The 21,940-nt window shown below is 48.6% G+C and overlaps 1 protein-coding gene across 2 annotated transcripts; it reads right to left on the minus strand.

Annotated features, from left to right (window-relative positions):
- Nucleotides 1-1,073: 1,073 nt before the first annotated feature.
- Slc68a1 (solute carrier family 68 member 1) lies at nt 1,074-18,825 on the minus strand. Of its 2 annotated transcripts, none has more exons than XM_085694037.2 (9): nt 18,701-18,825; nt 8,805-9,047; nt 8,295-8,377; nt 6,946-7,398; nt 6,718-6,841; nt 5,492-5,588; nt 3,719-3,890; nt 3,450-3,643; nt 1,074-1,803 (listed from the first exon to the last, which is right to left on the minus strand). In XM_085694037.2, the coding sequence occupies exons 2-9, from the start codon at nt 8,970-8,972 to the stop codon at nt 1,571-1,573; spliced, it is 1,524 nt and encodes a 507-aa protein (XP_085550163.1). In that variant the 5' UTR covers nt 8,973-9,047; nt 18,701-18,825; the 3' UTR covers nt 1,074-1,570. The 2 variants fall into 2 exon arrangements, with proteins under 2 accessions (XP_085550163.1, XP_048295008.2); XM_048439051.3 differs by having other exon boundaries at nt 1,074-1,820.
- Nucleotides 18,826-21,940: the final 3,115 nt, after the last annotated feature.

Genomic DNA, 21,940 nt, shown 5'->3' on the forward strand with positions numbered 1-21,940 from the left:
TGTGGAGCAGTGGTGGCTCACACCTTTAATCCTATCACTTGGGAGGCAGAGGCAGGTGATGTCTGTGAGTTCGAGGCCAGCCTGATCTACAAAGTGAGTTTCAGGACAGCCAGGACTTTTTTTTTTTTAAAAAAAAAAAAAAAAAAGAAGAAGAAGAAGAAACAAATTAAGGGAGTTGTGTGTGGTGTTGTACACCTTTAATCCTTTAATCCCAGCATTCCAGGGAGGCAGAAGCAGGTGGGTCTCTGAAGTCAGCCTGGTCTATAGAGTGAGTTCCAGGACAGCTAGGGCTACACTCAAACTATAAATAACCTGTATCTGAGAGAAAATTGCCAGATACCTAACAAATGTTTACTCTCCCCCAATAACTATAAAGTATGGTTGCTTTATCATCCATATCAGAAAGACTGTCAGAACCACAAAAAATGTAAATACGCAAATAACTTAGCGACTGCTTGTTGGCTGGGTCGTGTGCCGAGTTTGATTCCCTGTGCAGACCCTCAGAACCACTGGTCTAGAGCAGAAGGTTCCCTTTAGGGTCAGTCTGCCCAGGGGACACATCTAGAACTATCTGAACTAGTTCAGTGATCACAGCTGGTAGGTAGAGGAGGCCCAGGTCGCTGCTAACCAGTATGCAATGGTCCTACAGTGAGGAAAATCACTCCCCAGAGGTTTGCATCACACACCTGGTCTGAATCTGGGCGAAAACTCAGGCAGGAGTGTTTCAGAAGCTGCTCAGGTGAGTTCAGGGCGGCGAGCCCCTGGCCTGGAAGGAGCTCCTTTCTGACAGCTGTCCGCAATGGTGTGTGTGGGAACTGGCTCCAGGCCTGATCACCCAGCCGTCTGCTGGGCTGATTTGGTAGTGGAGGGAGTGTTTTCGTTTTTTAGGCTAGCTTTGAACTTGAGGCAATCCTGCCTCAGCCTTCCAATACTGGGGTTATAGGCACAAATCACCAGGTCCAGCTCATAATTTACATTTCTGTCCCAGTATCGTGAGGAAAATGCTCGTGGGGCACTTCTGCTTCCCACCCCCACCAACCTGCTCCCCCAACACAGGGCACAGACCTCAGGAGTAGGAATGACTGACTTTACTCGAAACTCTTTAGAGTTTGGAGGCCTGCTGGGCTTTGGGGAGCCCACAGCACAGAGGCCATGCTACTTCCAACTGAAGCAGAGAAGTCTCGAAGAAATGACCAGGGGGAGGGGCAAGGAGCACTTCAGTCAGCTTTGCCTGCGTGTGCAAAAGGAGTTACAGTCTCAGAAGTTACAGTCTCCTGAACCCACCAAGTTGCCAGCTCCAGCGCCCCAGCACCTCCTTGTGCACCACACTTGGCCCTACCCTTTCTGGTCCTTCCTTCTTCCCGACATGAGCCACAGTTCCTGAGCACATACAACCCCGCCCTTGCCCGAGCTGAATCAGACAGCTAGCGAAGGGCAGAACTCCCTAGGAACTGCCCCAGCCACCTGCTCTCTGAGCTGCACCCAGCGAAGGTGAAGTAGGATGCTGGCCAGCAGAAGAGGTTCCTGCTGGGACAAGGGCAAGGACCTCAGCAGAGTGGCTCACACCATCTTAATGTCCAGCGTTCGGATCTGTGCCAGGTTCTGGCGCTGGGCCTTGACCATGCGGAGGCGTCTCCCGTGCAGCGTGAACTGGGACCAGGTGAAGAGCTGCAGCAGTGCGCAGGTGATGGGCACCAGCACCAGCAGGTAGAAGCAGCCCTGGCGGAGAGTCGCAGCCTGCGCTGGGGCTGGGGCTGGTGGCTCTGGCCTGGGCTGAACACTCCCCACAATCACTGGGGACTGCTGAAAAAGGTCATGACCTACGGTGAGAACGCACAGAAGGACCATGGTCAGCCCAGCTGCCCCTCCAAAGTCCACAGGCATCTCAGGCAGTACCAGTACAGGTAAGTGATCTAAACCACAATTAAAATGTTAAAACAAGCTAGGTAGTGGTAATCCCAGCACTTTGGGAGGCAGAGGTGGAGCTCTGTGAGTTCAAGGCCAGCCTGATCTACAAAGTGTCTAGGACAGCCAGGGCAACACAGAGAAATCCTGTCTCAGGGGAAAAAAAATTAAACAGTGTGGACTGGTTTCAGTCTTGCAGTTTCCCGCTTTAGCCTTAACAAGTAGCTGGGATTGTAGGAATAGGTATATGCCACAACTCCTGACCACCTATCACCTATCCAGCTATAATTAATTTTTTTTTTATTTTTTATTTTTTTTTTACTTTTTTTGAATCAGGGTCTAAGTAATCCTGGCTGTTCTGGAACTTTCTATGGAGACCAAATTAGCCTTGAATTCACAGAATTCACTTTCCTGCCTCTGTCTCTGACGCGGGCTTCTTCCTTTCCTCCTCCTCCTCTTTTTCTCCTCATCTTGTCACGGTATCTAGTCCAGACTAGCCCTAAATTCCTTATATAGTCAAGAATGACCTTGATTGAGCTTCCCATCCTCCTGCCTCCACTTGCTGAGTGCTTGGATTACAGGTGTACATCACAGCGAGCTTGTGGGGTTTTAGGAGTCAAAATCCCACTCCATGCATACTAGGCAAGTGCTCTCCAGCTGAGCTACATCCCCAGCACCACTTTGTTTCCTGAGAAAACAAAAAGCCAGTCTCATGCGTCTGTGCTGTTCTCTGCTGCCATTGGAGGTGTGTGCTGTCTGGCCCCGCTCCCACCATAGCTCTTTTCCTGTCTGCTTTGCTTTTTGAGACAAGGTTTCCCTATGTAGCCCTGGCTGACCAGGAGCGCACTATGAGACCAGGCTGGCCTCGAACCGTATCTCTCCTAATATCCGCCTAAACCTGTGTCTCACACTCTTCCCTTCTCATGTGTGTCGCTGCCGTATCTGTTGGTCCTCAGCTGTCCCTCCCTCACACCCGCCCGTCCTTAGGTGCCATCTCCCTGGTCCAAGCTTCCATAGTCTCTGCCATCTCCTTAACATCTCTGTGCTACTGACCACTCTGGGCTGTATGTACTCCTTAGGGCAGCTACAGTGAGCTTCAAAACGTCAATCACACTGAAATCCAATCCATGTGACACCCTGTCCACCCCTCTCCCTGTCTAGAATTTTTTTCCCCCCAAGACAGGGTTTCTCTGTGTAGTCCAGGCTGTCCTGGAGCTCACTCTATAGACCAGGCTAGCCTGAGACCTATCTGCCTCTGCCTCCCAAGTGCCGAGATTAAAAGCTTAATTACCCTGCCCTGTCTAGAATTTAAGCCCCACAACAGCGAAGATTTTGTCTGTCTTACCACTGTTAGTTACCTCCCTTTCATACGGGACCCATCCTATACAGAGAGGCCTGTGCTGATTTGTTGGGGGAATCAATGAACTTCTGAAAACATGAAGGGGTGCACCAACAAGGGTCATAATCCCAAGGCAGCGCAGGCCGAGGCACAGCCCTTCTGCCTCCCTCACCAGAACCAGAGGTCGAGGGACAAGGAGCCTCACCTGTGTAGAAGCAGAGGAGCCAGGTGCCCAGCAATGGGGCAAAGGTCTGGCCAGGTTTGGTCACCAGGGCAACCATACCGAAGAGGAGAGCCGAGGCTGCCTGTTTCCGGTGGTTCAGCACCAGGTCCTCATCCACTAGGTCAGTGATCACAAGGGTCAGCAGCTTACAGGTGCCCTCAGTGAAGACACGGTTGCTGCCCATGGAGAGAGGAGCAAGAGTGAGGGGGGTGGACGCAGAGGTGTGGGGGCAAAGGGTGGGCAGGGCATACCTGGCAATGAAGAAGCAAAGCAGGCCGGGGCGGTCCGGGCCAGCCAGCAGCATGAGGAGGCTAAGGCCCAGCTTGAGCAGGAAGAGGCCCCGCACCACGGCATAGACACCCCAGCGCCGGCACAGGGGCAGGAAGTAGAGGTTGTTGAGGTGAGGAGCAACATAGGAGATGCCTGGGGAGGGAAGAGGGTCCCGCTTCTTCAGGAGCAATGCCACAGCCTCCGCGGTGGTTGGCAGCTGACATTGGAATAATCAGAATCTCAATCGGCATTAACTGTCTATCAAAAATGCCTTGCACTTTTCACGCTTTGTTATCATATCTTAATTTTTATTTAATGCAGATGCATGTTTTGACTGCATGTATACCCGTGCAGAGGCCAGAAGAGGGCATTGGGTCCCCTGGAATTGGAGTTACAGACAGTTGTGAGCCACCTTGTAGGTAAATGGAAATCAAACTTGGGCCCTCAGAAGAGCAACCAGTGCTAACGGCTGAGCCACTCTCTGCCTCTTTTCACACCCAAGCCCTTCAAGGTAGGTATTACAGTCCCTTGGTATTTATGGGAGTTGACTCCAGTACCCTTCATGCAGAGCAAAATCTTTGGATTTGCCAGCCCTTTATATAAAATGGCACTGTATCTGCATAGGACTTATATACATACTCCCGTACACTTTTATTTTGTTCTAGTTTTTGAATTTAGTGCCATGCCAGCTCTAGATGGTTTTGAACTCTTGATCGTCCTGCCTTCACCTCCTGAGTGTTGGGGTTACAGTCCTAGCCATCCTCCTGCCTTCATCTCCTGAGTGTTGGGATTATAGTCCTAACCACCATACCCAGCTTTATTTTTTATTTTTACTTTATTTTTGAGACAGATTCTCTCTGCGTAGTCCTGGCTGTCCTGGAACTCTCTATGTAGAGCAGGCTGGTTTCAAACTCAGAGATCCACCAAAGTGCTAGGATTAAAGGCATATGCCATTACACCCAACCTATTTTATTTTGTTTCTGTTTTGAGATAGGAACTCACTATGTAGCCCCAGTTGGCCTAAAACTAAACTCATAATGTAGACCATACTGGCCTCGAACTCTCAGAAATCAGCCTGTCTCTTCTTCCTGAGTGCTGGGATTAAAGGCCTGCACTGCCTTGCTCAACCTCTTTTTATTATAATTGCTTTGACGCAGAGTTTCATGTAGCCCAGGCTAGCATATACCTTGCTGTGTAGCTTAGGTTGACCTTGAACTGATCCTCCTAACTCCTGAGTACATCAATTATAGATGTTTATCATCATGCCATGTTTATGTGGTGCTGGGTAATCTAGTCCAACAGAGCCTCGCACAGGTTCTACACCCCAAATACTCTCATATACTTTAAATTATCTTTTTTCTTCCTTCAAATGTTTTTTTCTTTTTTTTTTGGCCTGGGTAGTGGTGGCGCACACCTGTAATCCCAGCTCTCGGGAGGCAAAGGCAGGCGGATCTCTGTGAGCTTGAGGCCAGCCTGGTCTGCAGAGCAAGTTCCAGGACAGTCAAAGATATACAGAGAAAACTTGTAAAAACAAACAAACAAACAAACAAGCAAGCAAACAAATGACAGCATCTCAGAAAGATTGAAGAACAAACCCAAGCCCACTCAGCAAATGGCATACTGGCAATGCCCTGCATCACGTCCCGTGGGTGCACCATCGTCACGAGGACTAAGGTGAGGCCCACTAGTCCTCCACCCAGGGAAACAGAACTGGGAGCAGAATGTGCATGCTGCTGGCCCGAGGTGCCACTTACCCAACAGGAAGGAGCCTGTCGAGAGGGAGATGTGGTCAGACAACAAGTGCTCCAGGAAGAGAGGGAAGAAGTTACTGTTGAAATGGCAGTGAAACACCTGCAGGGCAGAAGGGTGGGAGTTCACGACCACGGCCAGCAGGGGGCAGCAGCGCTGGGCCTCAGAGCCAAGTGTGGACAGACGGTGGGAGTTCATGGCCAGGGCCAGCAGGGGGCAGCAGCGCTGGGCCTCAGGACCAAGGGTGAACATAATGGTGGGAGTTCACAGGGGCACAGTCACCAGGCTGACAGCAGCCCTGGTCCTTAGAGCAAGGGTGAGCACAGGCCTCTCTCCCCATGCCACCAAACATGGAACTTACCAGAACAAACCTAAGTGACAATCCTTGTGGCCTACCTAAATTTTACTAAAAGTTTGAAGGCATGGTAAAATAGCAACTAGAACAATTTTTAAGTTTTCATGATCTAAAGATAATGAATATATTTTTGTGTTTAAAATGTATTTTAAAAATACAAGTTTTGCTGGGCGGTGGTGGCGCATGCCTTTAATCCCAGCACTCGGGAGGCAGAGGCAGGATCTCTGTGAGTTCGAGGCCAACCTGGTCTACAAGAGCTAGCTCCAGGACAGGCTCCAAAGCTACAGAGAAACCCTGTCTCAAAATGAAAAAAGAAAAAACTACAAGTTTTGCTGGGTGGTGATGGACATGCCTTTAACCCCAGCACTTGGGAAGCAGAGGCAGGTGGATCTCTGTGAGTTCAAGGCCAATCTGGTCTACAGAGTGAGTTCCAGGACAGCCAGAGCTACACAGAGAAACCCTGTCTTGAAAAACCATAGATAGATAGATAGATAGATAGATAGATAGATAGATAGATAGATAGATAGATAGATAGATAAAGGTGTGTGTGTGTGTGTTAGTCTTCACATTATGAAGAAGGACTGGCCTCAGAGGCTAAGACCTGCTGCCTCAGATCACACAGAGAGGCAGGGCTGTAGCTCAGTGGTAGAGTCATTACCTAAGAATATCCAAGGCCCTAGACTCAACATCTCTCGGCACTATGGGAATGGGGGGGGGGGCAAACACACAAGGGAGTGTGTGCTAAGGAGCACAGAAAGTGCTAGAACCTAGGTCTCCTAACTCCCCAACCTTTCTACCATCAAACCCCAGGGAGGGCTCCTGCATTTCCATCTCAAAGTACCCTTGAAGGAGGGGTGAGGGAATGGCTCCCCATACCTGTACCAGGTCCATGCCCACGAACCACAGGAAGTTTTGGTGGCGTGCCAGTTGCCGGAGGTACTGGCCCAAAGTGATGCTGCCCGCTTCCTCACCACTCACCAGAGACTCTTCTTCACATACGCTGTGGGTAGAGGGGAGGAGACGGCAGGGTTAGCCCAGAGTGGGCCAGGGGACTGAGTGTTAAAATTAGACTCTGACCCTAGGGAGTCAAGGCTGGTGACTCACCCGCTATCCATGACCATGGCTGAGTACCCCCTATCCCTTCTGGTGGTCTCAATTCGCCACCTCAACAATTGTGTGGCCCCCAGGAAGCCCAGGCCAGAGCCAGCAGCTAGTACCACACAGAAGGCACGGAAGGAGGAGAAGTCCTCCTTGTTCCAAAAGGCGTAGGAGGCAAAGACAGACATGGAGCCAGCCGCACTGAAGAGGGAGCAGTAAAAGTTGAGGTGGGTGCGGTCGTGGGCGGAGAGAGCCAGGTCGGCCAGCAAGGCATGATGGTGGAGGTCCACGAGGGTCAGGAAACCGTCATAGAGGCACAAGCACAGTAAGAACTGCAAGCCAGCAGGGGCCCAGGGCACCCAGAAGGCCAGGAACGACAATGCCAGCAAGGGCCCGTGCCAGCTCAGAGCCCTCACCCGGGTCAGCACCACGTCTCTGGAGGAGAGCCCGGCTCCTGACCTGTCAGAGGGAAGAAGGCGTTAGGAGGGAGGGAACCTTTGGGCCCGAGCAGGCCCTAGCTCCCCTGGCTGGGCCCAGGAGGTGGGACGGAAGAATTCACACCAAGATACACCCTAAGCCCAACTTGAGACTTAAGAAGCACAGCTTCCCAGTCAGACACCCTCTCCTCAGCCCATGCCCCATCATCAGCCTGTCATGGCTGATGACCAAAGAGCCGTGGGATACTGATTCTCAGGGCTGGTGGCAGTAATGAGCCGAAACAGGGCGGTAAGGAAGTGCATTAGAAACGGCAGGGCAAACGTGTGGTACAGAGTCATGAGTGGCCATTTGATTTGTATTTTGATAAAGAAACCTTGTCTGAAGACCAGAGGCAAAGCTAAAGCCACCAGAGGTCAGACAATGGTGAGACACACCCTTAATCCCTGAATTTGGGAGACAGAGACAGGTGGGTCTCTGTGAGTTCAAGGCCACCCTGGGCTACACAAGATCAACGCAGAAACAAATCCAGGTGGTGGCGGCTCACACCTTTACTCCCAGTCGTAAGGAGTCACACACCTTTAATTTCAGCACTAGAGGGAGTATAAAATGGGATGAGAGAGAGGTTTAGTCTGCTTAGTTTGTGGTCACCCAGCCTTCGTAGAGGTTAAGACTTCTCTAGTGGCTTAACTGTCTTACTTTTATGGTTTCCGGGCTGAACCCCAATTTCTGTCTCTGGGTTTTTATTATTTGAGCTACACATGTCACTAGGGGCGACCCCTCCCCCTGGCCGAGCCATCCTCATCCCACAACTGGTGTCCCTTCCATTTCCCACCCCAGATACTAGCAGCAGCGCTCCAGCTTGGAGAGCATATCAGGGTGGGGTTAGGGCAGTGATGCGCCATCGGGAAGACACACACCCGGGCTGGGAGCCGAGGAACTTGTGGTCACTGAGCCAGCCAAAGAGGGGGTCGTTGAAGCTGTTCCAGAGGAGGAATACAGTCTGCAAGAAGAGAGAAGGGAAAGTGGGCTGCACCCACAACAGCACAGGGTTCCCCAACTCTAGTCTCTGCACTTTCTCTAAAGATGGCAGCACTTCCAGCCCGCAAAGCCCCTCTCCTGGCTTGTACACACATCCAACCCCCATGACCAGGGCTGCTGGTAAGTGTATCCAGCAGATAAGCATTTGGCTACTTGTATTACATTATATATAAATATACTACAGTGGACACCTAAGGCAGCGGTCAGGAGCACTACTAGAATTCTCCTGAAGAGTCATTAAGACGCTGCCAGCTTTTCTGGCTGAGTCCTGTAAACAACACAGCCTGCCCCAAGTGCCTAACACTGGGAGAGAACCCAGCTCCTCTGTGTGCCTGGAAACCTGATGTCCTAGTCTCCCACCCAGACTGGCTGCGCCGTGCTTGGCCTACCTCTCCAATCCAGAAGGACAGTTTGTTGATCTTATACACCGAGACAAATGTGTCCACGTAGTACAGCAGGAACACGTTATGCAGGATGGAGGTGAAGAGGGCCAAGGAACCGTACACCACGGCTGTGGGCAGGCCCAACAGCCAGGCTTGGGGCCAGTCTAGTCCCATGGCTGCTGGCCAAGCCTCAGCCCCAGGAGCATGGAGGAGGGCTCACAGACATTGGCAGTGGGATCATGCTCGTCTCTGGGGAAGAAGCCAGTCAGCAACAAGGGTCAGGAACAGCTCCTTCTCCAGTCTAGCCCTCTGAATCGTTTAATGACCCATAAGATAAAATAACTCATTCCAGGCTGGATCTGTAGCTCAGCAGCTGCCTCCCAGTCTAGCTCCTGGGTTTAATCCCTGACACCGAAAAATTTTTTTCTTCTTAAAGTCGTTTCTTTTGTGAGGAATTTGCATCTAAAACAAAGCTGGGGGATTCCCAATGAAGAAGGGCAGAAACAATCCAGGCTAGAGGCCACCACTCAGAAGCTGGGCCAAGAAACTGAGATGGCCCATGGGAAGAGAAAGTGGACATCCAAGTCCTGGGCCAGCTCACGTTATGGGGCTGGCTGCTCAGTACACTGTTCAACTGCTACTGTCTAGACATCACCACGGTGGGTTTGGGCAGTGTGCTCATAGTATCGTCAAGGTAACCTGAGCTCCTTTCCTCAGAAAGGTCAAAGGGATCATTACGTGAAAGAACAGGTGGGTTAAAGGAGAAAGCCCAGAGAAAATGCTCTATAAGCCAGGCATGATGGCACATGCCTAGAACCCAGGAAGGCTGAGACAGGAAGTCCAGTAATTCAGTGTGAGCCTGGGCGACACAGTTCAGGCCAGCCTTGGGTACAAGATGAAACAAATGAAACTCTCCTGAGAGAGGGGGCAGTGTGTTCAAAAGATGCAAGTTGGTATGATTATTTCCTTTGCAAAATCCCAAGAAGTACTTATATAATGGTCTTATAAATTTTTCGTTTTTATTGATTATTTTTTTTTTTAAGACAGAGTTTCTCTCTGAAATACAGAGGAAGTTCCAGAACAGCCAAGGCTACACAGAGAAACCCTGGGGGGGGGGGGGGGGAGGAAAGAAAAGAACAAAATGTGAGACCAGGCACGGCATGGATGCACACACTTAATCCCAGCACTCGGGAGGCCGAATCAGAAGGATCTCTGTGAGTTTGAGGCTAGCCTGGTCTACATAGTGAAAGGAGGGACCTCAACTGAGAAAACGCCTCCATAAGATCTGGTTGTAGGTAAACCTGGAGAGCATTTTCTTAATTAGTAATTAGTGGGGGAAGGTGCAACTCATCGTGGGTGGAGCCATCCCTGGGCTGGCGATGCTGAGCTCTATAAGAAAGCAGGCTGAGCAGGCAAGCAGCTCCCCTCCAGGTCTCTATATCAGTTCTTGTCTGCAGGTTCTCATTCTTGAGTTCCTGTCCCGACTTCCTTCAGTGATGATTATGGCAATGGAAGCATAAACCAAATAAACTCTTTCCACCCCAACTCTTGGTCATGGTTTCATCACAGCGATAATAATTCAAAACCAATAATAATAGTAACCCAAAACTAGCTGGGTGGTGGTGGCGCACGCCTTTAATCCCAGCAGAGGCAGAGGCAGACGGATCTCTGTGAGTTCAGAGCCAGCCTGGTCTACAGATCAAGTGTCAGAACAGCAAGAGTTACACAGAGAAACCTGTTGTGGGATATTCGTACACTGTGTGAAGATGTACTTCCTGTGATTGGTGTGATAAAAAGCTGAACGGCCAACAGCTAGGCAGGAGGTATAGGCAGGATTCCCAGAAAGAGAAGGAAGAGAAGAATCTAGGCACACGGGAGACTCCAGGAGACACGGAGTGGAAACAAAAGGTGCAAGATGGAAGACAGGTAATCCACGTGATAGAACGTAGATGAATATAAATGGGTTAATTTATGTCATAAGAGCTTTTTGGGAGCCGGGCAGTGGTGGCACACACCTTTAATCCCAGCACTTGGGAGGCAGAGGCAGGTGGATCTCTGTGAGTTCGATGCCAAGCTGGTCTACAAGAGCTAGTTCCAGAACAGGCTACAAAGCTACAGAGAAACTCTGTCTCAGAAAAAAAAAAAAAAGTAATAAAGAACTTTTTGGGAACAAGCCTAAGCTATAGGCTGATTTTTAATAATTAAGCCTCCATGGTATTACTTGGGAGCTGACTGGCAGGACAGAGAAAGACTCATTGACTCATTAAATATAGCATCCAGGGGCTGGAGAAATGGCTCAGCGGTTAAGAGCACTGACTGCTCTTCCAGAGGACCCGGGTTCAATTTCCAGCACCCACATGGCAGCACACAACTGTCTGAAAATCCAGTTCCAGGGGACCTGACACCTTCACACCAAAGCACATAAAAAAATAAAAGATAAATAAATCATAAATTTAAATAAATAAATAAATATAGCATCCAACGTGAAGGCTTGAATATCCCACATAGGGCCTGAGGAAGAGCTCTCCCGGGTAGGCTCTACATACAAAGGTGCGGCTCTTTTAAGAGGCCCTGCTGTGCGGCAGAGCATTTGAGCAACCGGCATGCTACATAAGAATGTCCACCACATTCTGGACACAAGCAGCTTCCCAGAGCTGGGGCACAGCACGAGGCTAGACTATCAGGGAACCAACTGCCTCTGTTACAGTTTCCTCAAAATTCTGCATCCAGAACAACTTCAAAGCTGCTAGATGAGACGGTCTAGCCTCATGTATTATTCCAGTCAGGACTTTCAGTTAAGACCTGCACTTTCCCATCACATAGAGATAAAAAAAAATAATACAGCTAGCTCTCCCGGGACTTGATCATTATCCCAGTTTTCTCAGGGGCCCCGAAAGGTGCCATCACTCCCAGACAACAGGAAGCAGTCTAGAAAAAAATGATGCCCACATTCCCAAGAGTTAGAGAGGTTTATGAATGTTTGTTATCATTTGGTTCCAAGTTGTTATTGGTAATGCTCAGAAAAAAAAAAAAAAGCTAAACAAAGGAGACTAAATTCAGGGATCTTTTTCTGAAGGGGAAAAAGGGAGAATATAGTATAGAAATGATGGGATAGGGGGATGGAGAGATGGCTCAGCAGTTAAGAGCATTGCCTGCTCTTCCAAAGGTCCTGAGTTCAATTCCCAGCAAACCACATGGCGGCTCACAACCATCTGTAATGAGGTCTGGTGCCCTCTTCTGGCCTTCAGGCACACACAAAATATTGTATAATAAATAAATAAATAAATAAATAAATATTAAAAAAAAGAAATACTGGGATAAAAGGGTTGGTTGTTAAGTCTACTTTTAAACAACCACTAGTCAAAAATATTTTATTTTTGCATATTGATACAAAATTAAGATTGTTTTTTGTTATACTATATATATGTTTCTACTCTTGTTTAAGGTATTGTACCTATACATCTTTTTTTTTAAATGTAATATAAAGTTCTAGTTCTTGAAAGCTATTATTATAAACCATTTAGGATAATTAAGAAATACAGGTTAGTAGTAATCTATAAAAATCAAACTTGTCATGTTAAGTATGGTTTCAAGGTTAAACAGATATATACTTTAGATAGACAGATGGTCTTCAAACACTGCAGAGACCTATAGAATATGGCATTTAAGATGTTTTAATAACATAAGACTTTTCAGGACAATGAGATGCATCTGCTTCTGTCAGCACCAATCTACATCAAAGAAGGATGTACAATCTACATCGAAGAAACTCCATATGGAGTTTGTATTCTTTGTGGCAAAGTAAGACACTGGGCAACAAATTGTCCTTGCCTTGACTGCTGAGAATATGCTGTCCAAATTGGACAAGCAGGACACACAAAAAAAGTGACTGTCAAACTTTGCCAAGACAAGGCAGAGTGATCCCTCAAAATCCATGCTTCACAGAAGTCTGTCAGATATTCTAGGCCTGTAGGCTGAAGATGGATGCCCCACATTACAGAGGTGTGACTGCAGGCAGCCAGCTCTCTCTGTTGTTTCTATAGTTTTGTAAGTTGTTTGCTCCACATTTCCCATTTACTCAGGTGATTTTATATATCCTTCTTGGGTCGCTGATGGAGTTGAAAATGAGATAGTTATAGTTACAGTTTTCTTTGATACCAAATTTGAAAAAGAAACTTACATAAGAGATATAAAACACATAAAATTGAGAGACATAAAAGCTGATGGAGGAGGGTCATCTGTCTATGTGTCACTTTCATTGGTCAATAAAGAAACTACCTCGGCCTTTGATAGGATAGCAGCTTAGATAGGCAGAGTAGACAGAACAGAATGCTGGGAGAAAGAAGCAGAGTCAGGTAGAGTCAGAGAGCCGCCCACCATGAAGCAGCCAGGTCAGACATGCTGAATCTTTCCCAGTAAGCCACAACCTCGTGGTGAGATACAGATTATTAGAAATGGGTTGAATCAATATGTGAGAGTTAGCCAATAAGAGGCTGGAGGTAATGGGCCAGGCAGGGTTTAAAAGAATACAGTTTCCGTGTAATTATTTCGTGTAAAGCTAGCCAGGCTGTGGGAAGCGACCCACCGCTTGTTCCTTTTACAAAAAGCTTAGATTTATCTAAGAAAATGGTTTGAGGTATAAATAACAGCTTTGGGTTGGTAATACAAGTTAGGACAGAAAGTGAATTAGGTACAAAACTTTGGAATCACTAAGGATAGATAATAAAGTATTTTCTCCAAATTTGCCACATACAAATGGACTGGACATTGTGAATGTAATTTCTACCTGATTATTGTTCTTATTGTATATAGTTTTAATATGTTAGAGTTAAAATATTTTTTTATTGAGACAAAAAGGGGGAAATGTGGGATATTTGTTCCCTGTGTGAAGATGTACTTGCTGTGATTGGTGTAATAAAAAACTGAACAACCAATAGCTAGGTAGGAGGTTTAGGTAAGATTTCCAGGGAGAGAAAGGAAGAGGAGGAGAATCTAGGTGCACAGGAGACACAGAGAGGAAACAGGGGGTATAAGAAGGAAGAAAGATAATGCCATGTGATAGAACACAGATTAATATAAATAGGTTAATTTAAGTCATAAGAGCTAGTTAGGAACAAGCCTAAGCTATAGGCTGAGCTTTCATAATTAATAACAAATCTCTGTGTCATTATTTGGGAGTCGGCTAGCAGGACAGAGACTGACTCATTACAGAGACCCTGTCTTGAAAAACAAAATACAGTAGTAACAAATAACAACAACACAAAGTAACCCAACTAAGACATCAAGAAAGCTGGTCATGTGTGGACGAAGCCTGCCTTCATCTTCCTGCAGGCTCACCAGGGACTTCCAAAAGCTAGACAGAGAGGGAAGGTCACTGAGGGTTGGCTTTGAGGTTTCCCAAGCCCAAGTCATGCCTAGGCTCTCCCTCTGCCTGGGGATCAGGCTGCAGCTCTTAGCTACTGCTCTATGCCTGGCTACACCCGCTGCCATGCTCCCTACCACAATGATCATGGACTAAGACTCTGAAACGGTAAGCAAATCTCAATGAAACGCTTTCTTTCATGAGCGTCGCCTTGGTCATGGTGTCTCTGCGCAGCAATAGAACAGTAACCAAGATGGTCGCCTGTCCCTTCAGAACACAGCCTTTTATCAAAGGCCACTCCCACTCAGTAACTGGCTCTTGTCAGAGGAGGACCTCCCTGAACCCATGCTGAGGTCAGGCTAGAAGGCCTCAAAGGCTGGTGAGAGAAAGGACATGATTTTTGCTCTATGAAGGGAAAGGGTTCAAATCACTACTTCCTCCTACAGGTGAATCTAGTCATTTACTAGATTTACTACTACTGAGCCTCAACTTGCTCATCTGCAGGATGGGCAAATAAGAATTGTTCTTACCAGAATACAGCAAGCCTTAAACTAATACTCAGGACACCCTGAGTACCACACTAGGCACAAGGCAAATGCTCAAAAATTAGCCTTTGCTTTCTTGAGACAGTGGAACTTCAGATCAGGATGGCCTGGAACTCCCAGACCTGTCTGCCTCTACTCCCAAGTTTAGCGTTTTCTTAAAGAGGATTTGGGTCAGAGCTGGTGGAATATCCTAGAACTCAGGCTGCTTTCTGAAGTACGGGAAGTAGAGGAAAAACTTAGACACAGGAGTCAGAGAGGAAGCCTGCAAACAAGAACACACAGAAAGAACTCCGGGGAAGAACCTCCCTCCGCACCCACCCCCCATCCCTACCCCTCCACACTCCCCCCACACCCCTGTCAGACCTCAGGTAGAGGAAGATGGTGGGTGTGTCGGAGCTTTCCCTGTTTCTCCTTCAGATTCCATTCCTCCATCAGCAAACAGCCTTGCTCCTCTGGTTTTCCCATCCTCAACCTGCTCCACAAGCCAACAGAGGCCCCAAGGATAGCAGGGAGCCCACATTGTTCTAGGTGCATAAGCTGCAGATCCTGTGACTGTAACCTGCGACCAGGCTCACCACTCGCTTGCACAAGAGCTGGAGGCCCCACAAGAGCCTAGTTGGTGGCCTTGGGCCAGCTAACCCCTCCCCCCCTCAGTGGGAAGTTGATACCAACTCCTTTAAAGTGGGGCTTAAAAGCAAAATGAACAGAAAACAAGCAGCAAGCTTAGAGCCTGGGACACTGAGGAGGCTACATAAACGACAGCTCTGGCTGGGTTCATGACCTTTAAAATCAGCTGGAACCTGGGGATATGGCTTAGTGTTTAAAAACACTTGCTGGGCCAGCACCAAAACCTGTCTGCGCTTGATCCATGGGACCCATCTAAAGATGGACGGTGAGGGAGGATAGCTCAGTGGTTAGGAGCGTCACTGTTCTTGGATAAGACCCAGTTTAGTTCCCAGACCCAAATGGCAGCTCCAGTTCCAGCGGACCTACTGCCTTGTGACCTCATGGTTCCTGAATGTAGATGGTGCACATACATACACTCAGGCAACACACATACAGGTAAAACTGAATAAATCTTTTTTTGTGGGAGGGGGTTTCAAGACAGGGTTTCTCTGTGTAACAGCCATGGTTATCCTAGAACTCACTCTGTAGACCAAGTTGGCCTCGAACTCACAGGGATCCATCTGCCTCGCGCGCCACCACCACCCAGCTGAATAACTCTCGACAACAACAACAACACAATGTTCTTGGGACAGGCATGGTGGCAAACAACAGGTGAGAGACTGAGACGGAGCAGCCAGTCCCACGAGGAGCTGCAGCGGGCAGGTAAGAGGCAGGCAGATAGGCATGCCATACAGAGTGAGGTTGGATATTTATTTAGTGGGTTATGGAAGAGAAGGGGAGAAGGAGGGAGAAGGGGGGCAAGGAAAGAAACAGAGAGGGGGGAGGAAGGGAGAGAGAGTAGGGGGGAGAGGAGAGGAGCCATGGCAGCAGCTACCTCTTAGGGAGAGAGACAGAAAGAAAGGGCTTCAGGAAAGAAGGATGATCTGCCTGCCTCAGTGGGTGGTGGGTGTGGCAGCAGGGGGGGGGGAGTTGGCAGGGCTTGTCTCTTAAAGGGACAGGACAGAGCATTATAAAGACTTCGTGTGTGATTTATTTGGGAGCTGAGTGATGGGCCCCCAAAGACCCAAAAGAGTAAAAAGAGTAAAACAACCAACACACACACACACACACACACACACACACACACACATATAATGTTTTCTTTTTTAAAAAATCAGTTAGGGACCATTTAAGCATCCCTCTGACAAGTATGTAGCTAAAATCTTTTTTGTTGTTTATTTGAGGTAGGATTTCACTATGTATCCTGTGCTGACCTGAAACTCCCTAGATAGACCAGGCTGGCCTCAAACTTGTGGCAATCCTCCTGCCTCAGCCTCTCCTGTATTAGATTACAGGTTTATATCCCCACACCCAGCTAAGCTGTCACTGCAGTATTCAGCATGGCTGCCTCTCGCTGCCTGCAGCATCCCCTCCCTTCCCTAAATGTCTGGACATTTAGGACAGGCCTGGCTTCCATGTCCACTACAGCGACTCCTTCGCAGGGCTGTTACTATTCCCATCTGCATTTTATAGAAGCAACCAAGGCTCTGAAGTCTGAGGTTAAATAATTGGCCCACAGTCACAAGCTACGAGGTGCTGGAGACATGGCTCAAAATCCGTTTTGACCTCCCATCTCAACACTTCTCACGTCACCAAGCACCCCTTCCACGGTCTCATGGAATCCTGCTCAGTCAGTGCCCAAGCCAGGGTCTTCATCTCCAGGCTCAGTCAGGTAGTAGCTACCTTTAACTACCTCGGTTTCCTTATCTCCCCCAGCCCACAAGCTCCTTAAGGGCAAGGCTAGGCCAGTCTCACTGCAGTCCTCCCAAGCTCCTGTACCACACAGCAAGTGCTCAATAAATGCCTGCTTAGTCCATTGTCCCTAAAAGGCCAATGTGGGTTCCTCTGCCTTAGAGAGGGCAGTCATTGGCAAATTCCCAAAGCCCACACTGGAACTGGAAAAACAGTAGCAACCTGGAACAGGTATTGTCCCTCTGAGAGAGACATGGGGACCAAGCTGTAGATATACAGAGGGGAGTGTTGAAACAAGCCAAGAGTAACATTTGTTACACTTTCTCCAAGGGCACAACACCATGCTAAGAAAATTATACAGACAGAACATGGTCCGCCCAGTAAAAGAGGCCAGACTAGATAGAAGGCCTTTGGTAAGCCTCCAAAAGATTCTATCAAGACGGATGGCACCAACTGAGGGCAGGTAAGAGACCACAGAAGCATTCTGTTTTAGAAGCCCTCTGGCGACTGACCAATCCCTCCCCTGGCAGTTCACGCTCCAGGGTTCTTGGGAGATAAAGAACAGGAAAGACTAGCAACTCCCAGCAAACCCTGGTGAGCCTAGGTAGGGGTCCCTAAAGGAATTGGGGGAGGAAACCAGACTGGGTCTGGAATGTAGTGTTGCTGTGGCTTCTCTGGCAAGTTCTGGCTGGAGTCTGTAGTGACCAAAGGCTGGGGGGGGGGGGGCTACTAAGTAAGTGGTATTTGCTGTACTAGGTCAAGGCTGAACATTACCACCAACTAGACGTAGGAGTTTATCCCCACATCTGTGGAGAGAGCAAATCTATTTCCTGCCTGTCCTGGAAGGACTATCAAATGGACAAGTGGAAGTTCGAGGCATAATAGCAAAGCAAACATGAGGCATGCCATTTTCTCAGCAAGTAGCTGACTGGATTGTTATCTCCTTGTTTCACACGTGTTCAGGCATCTTCACAGCCAGGCCAGGGAAGCCCTAGGAGAGCTGCACCAGGGCCCTGTTCTCTCCCCCATACTAACAGGTTGACACTCCTCGGCGGGAAATGGGGCTTCCACCCATTGCGAGCGTGGCACGAAAGACACTGATTCACTTCAGAATCACACAATACTTAAGTCCCTGAGGAACTGGACATCAACCGGGAGGTTTTTACTCAGAAATACGTGTAGTGGTTTGCACGTCAAAATCACCTGATTTTTAATTCTCAAACACCAAGGCTCAGGACTCACCCAGACCACTAAATTGGGGTCTCTGGAGGTGATGCCCACATAATTTTTTCAGGCCTCCCAAATGTGCCACCAGGGTTAAGGGCTATCAGGTCAATGAGTGGATCCCGGCCTGAACCATCGCATCCACGAACTCAGATTCTTCTGGGGACACCCTGGACATTGCATCCCTTCTCCTTACCCCAACAGAGCCTTTCTGCAGGGATTCTACGCTTACCCCTTGAACACAACTCCTCCTGACCCCAGAATATCCCAAACCACAATCTGATTCCGCAAGGAACCCCGCAAACTGTCCCAAAGACTCTCACTGCAAAGCATCCCCGCCCCACCCTCGGGCTTGTCTTTTGTAGGTCCGGTAGGTTCCTGCCCCCTCGCCCGGCCGCGGGCCAGCAGCTCACCGCAATCCAGGCAAGGGATGCCTAATTCCGTAGCTGCCGGGAGCCAGGTGCCAGCCAGTGCGCCTGCGCGCTAGCAGTCCCGGGCTTCCCGGGTCTCTCCCTCCGCCCCTTCCCAGCGATTGGCTCAGCGCTGCTCGCCCGACCGCAGTCCGGGCAGGTGACCGCGCCTGAGGCTGTCGCTTCCATGTTTGTAGTGGGCTCTTGCCCTTAGGGACCAAAAGAAAGTGGGCATCAGCAAACAGGTTGCCTGGACTCCTGACCGATTTATCCCGTCTTTTACTTGTTATTTCAGCTCAAATCAAGTTTCTCTTGGAGACGCTCTCCTCCCCTACCCTGTTCCCAGTCCAGAGAGGATGAGCAAACGTTTAGCACCGCCAGCTGAGGCAGATATTCATGACCAGGGACTAAGGCTGAATTGTGAGCCCTGTGAGAACGAAGTTCTGCTCAAACTGTGGGATCACAGCAGCCAGGGGATTTTAGACACAAGCTCTGGGCCATCAAGCCACAAGCATGCAGCCCGACCTCTTCGTAGAGGTAGTAGTAAGATCCACAGCCAGGTCTGGGCCTACCTCCCAGAGTCCAATGAAGAGAGGAAGGAGCGATAACTCGACCAAAGGAGGCAAGTCCGTGATGGAGATACCCACAGAAACAGCAGATCGAGCTAGGAGGAGCTCACTGGCTCCGGACTGACAGCGGGGGAGCCTGTATAGGACCAAACTAGGCCCTCTGAATGTGGGTGACAGTTGTGTGGCTGGGGGCAGTCTGTGGGGCCTGGCAGTGGAACCAGGATTTATCTCTTCTGCTTGAACTGTCTTTCTGGAGCCCATTCTCTTTGGACGGATACTATACTCAGCCTAGATATATTGGGAGGGGGGCTTGGTCCTGCCTCAAAATGATGTGCCAGACTTTGTTGACCCCCCCATGGGAAACCTTACCCTCTCTGAGGAGTGGATGGGGCGTGGGGTGGGTGGAAGGTGGGAGGAGAGGGAGGAGCGGAGGGAGAAGGCACTGGGATTGGTATTTAAAATGAGAAAAAATTGTTTTGTTTTTTGTTTTTTTCTGAGACTGGGTTTCTCTGTAGCTTTGGAACCTCACAGAGTTCTGCCTGCCTCTGCCTCCCGAGTGCTAGGATTAAAGGCGTGTGCCACCACTGCCCAACTGAGAAAAAAAAATTGTTTTAAAAAATAAATTAAGGAGGCTGGAGAGATGGCTCAGTGGTTAAGAGCATTGCCTGCTCTTCCCAAGGTCCTGAGTTCAATTCCGGACAACCACATGGTGGCTCACAACCATCTGTAATGACGTCTGGTGCCCTCTTCTGACCTGAAGACATACAGGCAGAATATTGTATACATAATAAATAAATAAATATTTAATAAATTAATTAATTAAGAAAATTTAAAAGAAGAATTAGAAAAGGATTCTGAAAGGCAGTGATGGCAGGAGCTGCGAGCAAAGCTTCTCCCAGTCTCCTCCAGGAACACTGGCCAGCGAGCCCTCCGGAAGTTTGCTCTACCACTGGAGCCACTCCAACGGCTACTGCTTCACGCCTGGGACCTTCACTAACTAGATCCAAGCAGCCTTCAGGGAGTCACGGCTTCGAATGGTAACTGATCCCAGGGCAGACCACTGGTCCCTCAGAAGCATCTTATGTCAACTGCCCACCATTGCTCTGTGTAACACTCCCCTCTGCACTGCCTGGACATTGACATCCCAAGCAACAACAACGGAGCTCACTCAGTGGGTCGGCCAGGTGGTAGATGCTGCCCCAGGAAATACTCCGCATGCGTGGCATTGTGTCCCGTGATCGGCCATAGGAGAGTAAGACTGATCATTACGATCTCCAGAGACCAAGGGAAGACTGAGGAGAAGCGGGCTGCTGCTGAGAAGACTCTGACCAAAGGGGAATTTCAGGGAATGAACCATGCCAGCTTCTGAGGTCACTGTTGCTCATCCAGAGAGGCAAACAGGCCTGAGGGTGTGTAGGTGCCCTCTGTACCCATTCAGCGGTTCTCTGCTCAAGGCTGGAGTGCCCAGCCAGCCACTGAGGACTGGTCAGCAGCTCCCACAGCGAAGGTCACCAAGTGGGTTGGAGCCATCACTGAGTGGTCCTGAGCTGCTCTGCAGAGAACTGAGCAGACAGGAAAAAGGTGAAAGGAAAATAAAGTTTTATATATATGTGTATATATATATATATACACTTATTTATTATGTGTACAATATTCTGTCTGTGTGTATGTCTGCAGGCCAGAAGAGGGTGCCAGAACTCATTACAGATGGTTGTGAGCCACCATGTGGTTGTCCGGAATTGAACTCAGGACCTTGGGAAGAGCAGGCAATGCTCTTAACCACTGAGCTATCTCTTTAGCACCGGAAAATAAAGTTCTGAAAAATTGAAAAGGAAGAGGAGGAGGAAAAAGTCATGCCTGGCAGTGCTGGCCTGTAATTCTTTTCGTTGTTTCTATTTTATTAGATAGGGTCTCTCTGTGTAGCTCCAGCTGTTTTTAACTCACTATGCAGATCAAGCTGGCCTTGAACTCACAGATACCTGCCACTCTCTGCCTTGGAGTGCTGAAATTAAAGGTGTGCTCTGTAATTCCTGCCAACACAGAAGGCTGAGGGGAAAAAAAAAAATCAAAAGTTCAAGACTAGTCTGGGCTGAATAATGTAGTTGATTTTTTGTTTTTTGTTTATTTGTTTTTACTCTTTGGGGGCCACCACCCAGCTTCCAAACAAATACACGGAGACTTATCTTACTTATGAAAGCCTAACCTTAACTTATCTTGTTTCTAGCCAGCATTTCTAGCTTAAGTTGTTCTGTTTCTCTTCACGTTTTGCCTCTGTGCTTTTAACCTTTCTTTATATATCTTTCTTTCCTCTTATTCCATGGTTGGCTGGGGGGAGGGGGGGATTGGCCCCGATGTCCTCCTCTCCTTCTCCTTTTCTTGTTCTTCCCTGCCTTCCCTAGATTTTTCCTCCTATTTAGTCTTTCTGTCCGCCAGCCCTGCCTACATCTCTCTTCTGCCTAGGTATTGTCTGTTCAATTCTTTATTAGACCAATCAGTTATTTTAGGCAGGCACAGGAACACAGCTTCACAGAGTTAACCAAATGCAACACAGAAGAACGCAGCACATTTCTGCATCATTACACAAATGTTCCACAGCATAAACGAATGTGACACATCTTAAACTAATATTCCACAGCAGAGTATAGGGTGAATTAAGGGCAATTCAGGCAATTCA

The sequence above is a fragment of the Myodes glareolus genome, chromosome 7, assembly GCF_982192425.1.
Source record: "Myodes glareolus chromosome 7, mMyoGla1.1, whole genome shotgun sequence".
NCBI classification, from domain to species: Eukaryota; Metazoa; Chordata; class Mammalia; order Rodentia; family Cricetidae; genus Myodes; species Myodes glareolus.

Coding starts and splice junctions, on each gene's coding strand:
- Slc68a1 (XM_048439051.3), bottom strand. CDS start 8,972: ATGGGACTAGACTGGCCCCAAGCCTGGCTGTTGGGCCTGCCCACAGCC. Junction 8,378..8,804: donor TGTCCTTCTGGATTGGAGAG/GTAGGCCAAGCA, acceptor CTCTTCTTGCAG/ACTGTATTCCTCCTCTGGAA. Junction 5,589..6,717: donor TGGGCATGGACCTGGTACAG/GTATGGGGAGCC, acceptor TCTGCCCTGCAG/GTGTTTCACTGCCATTTCAA.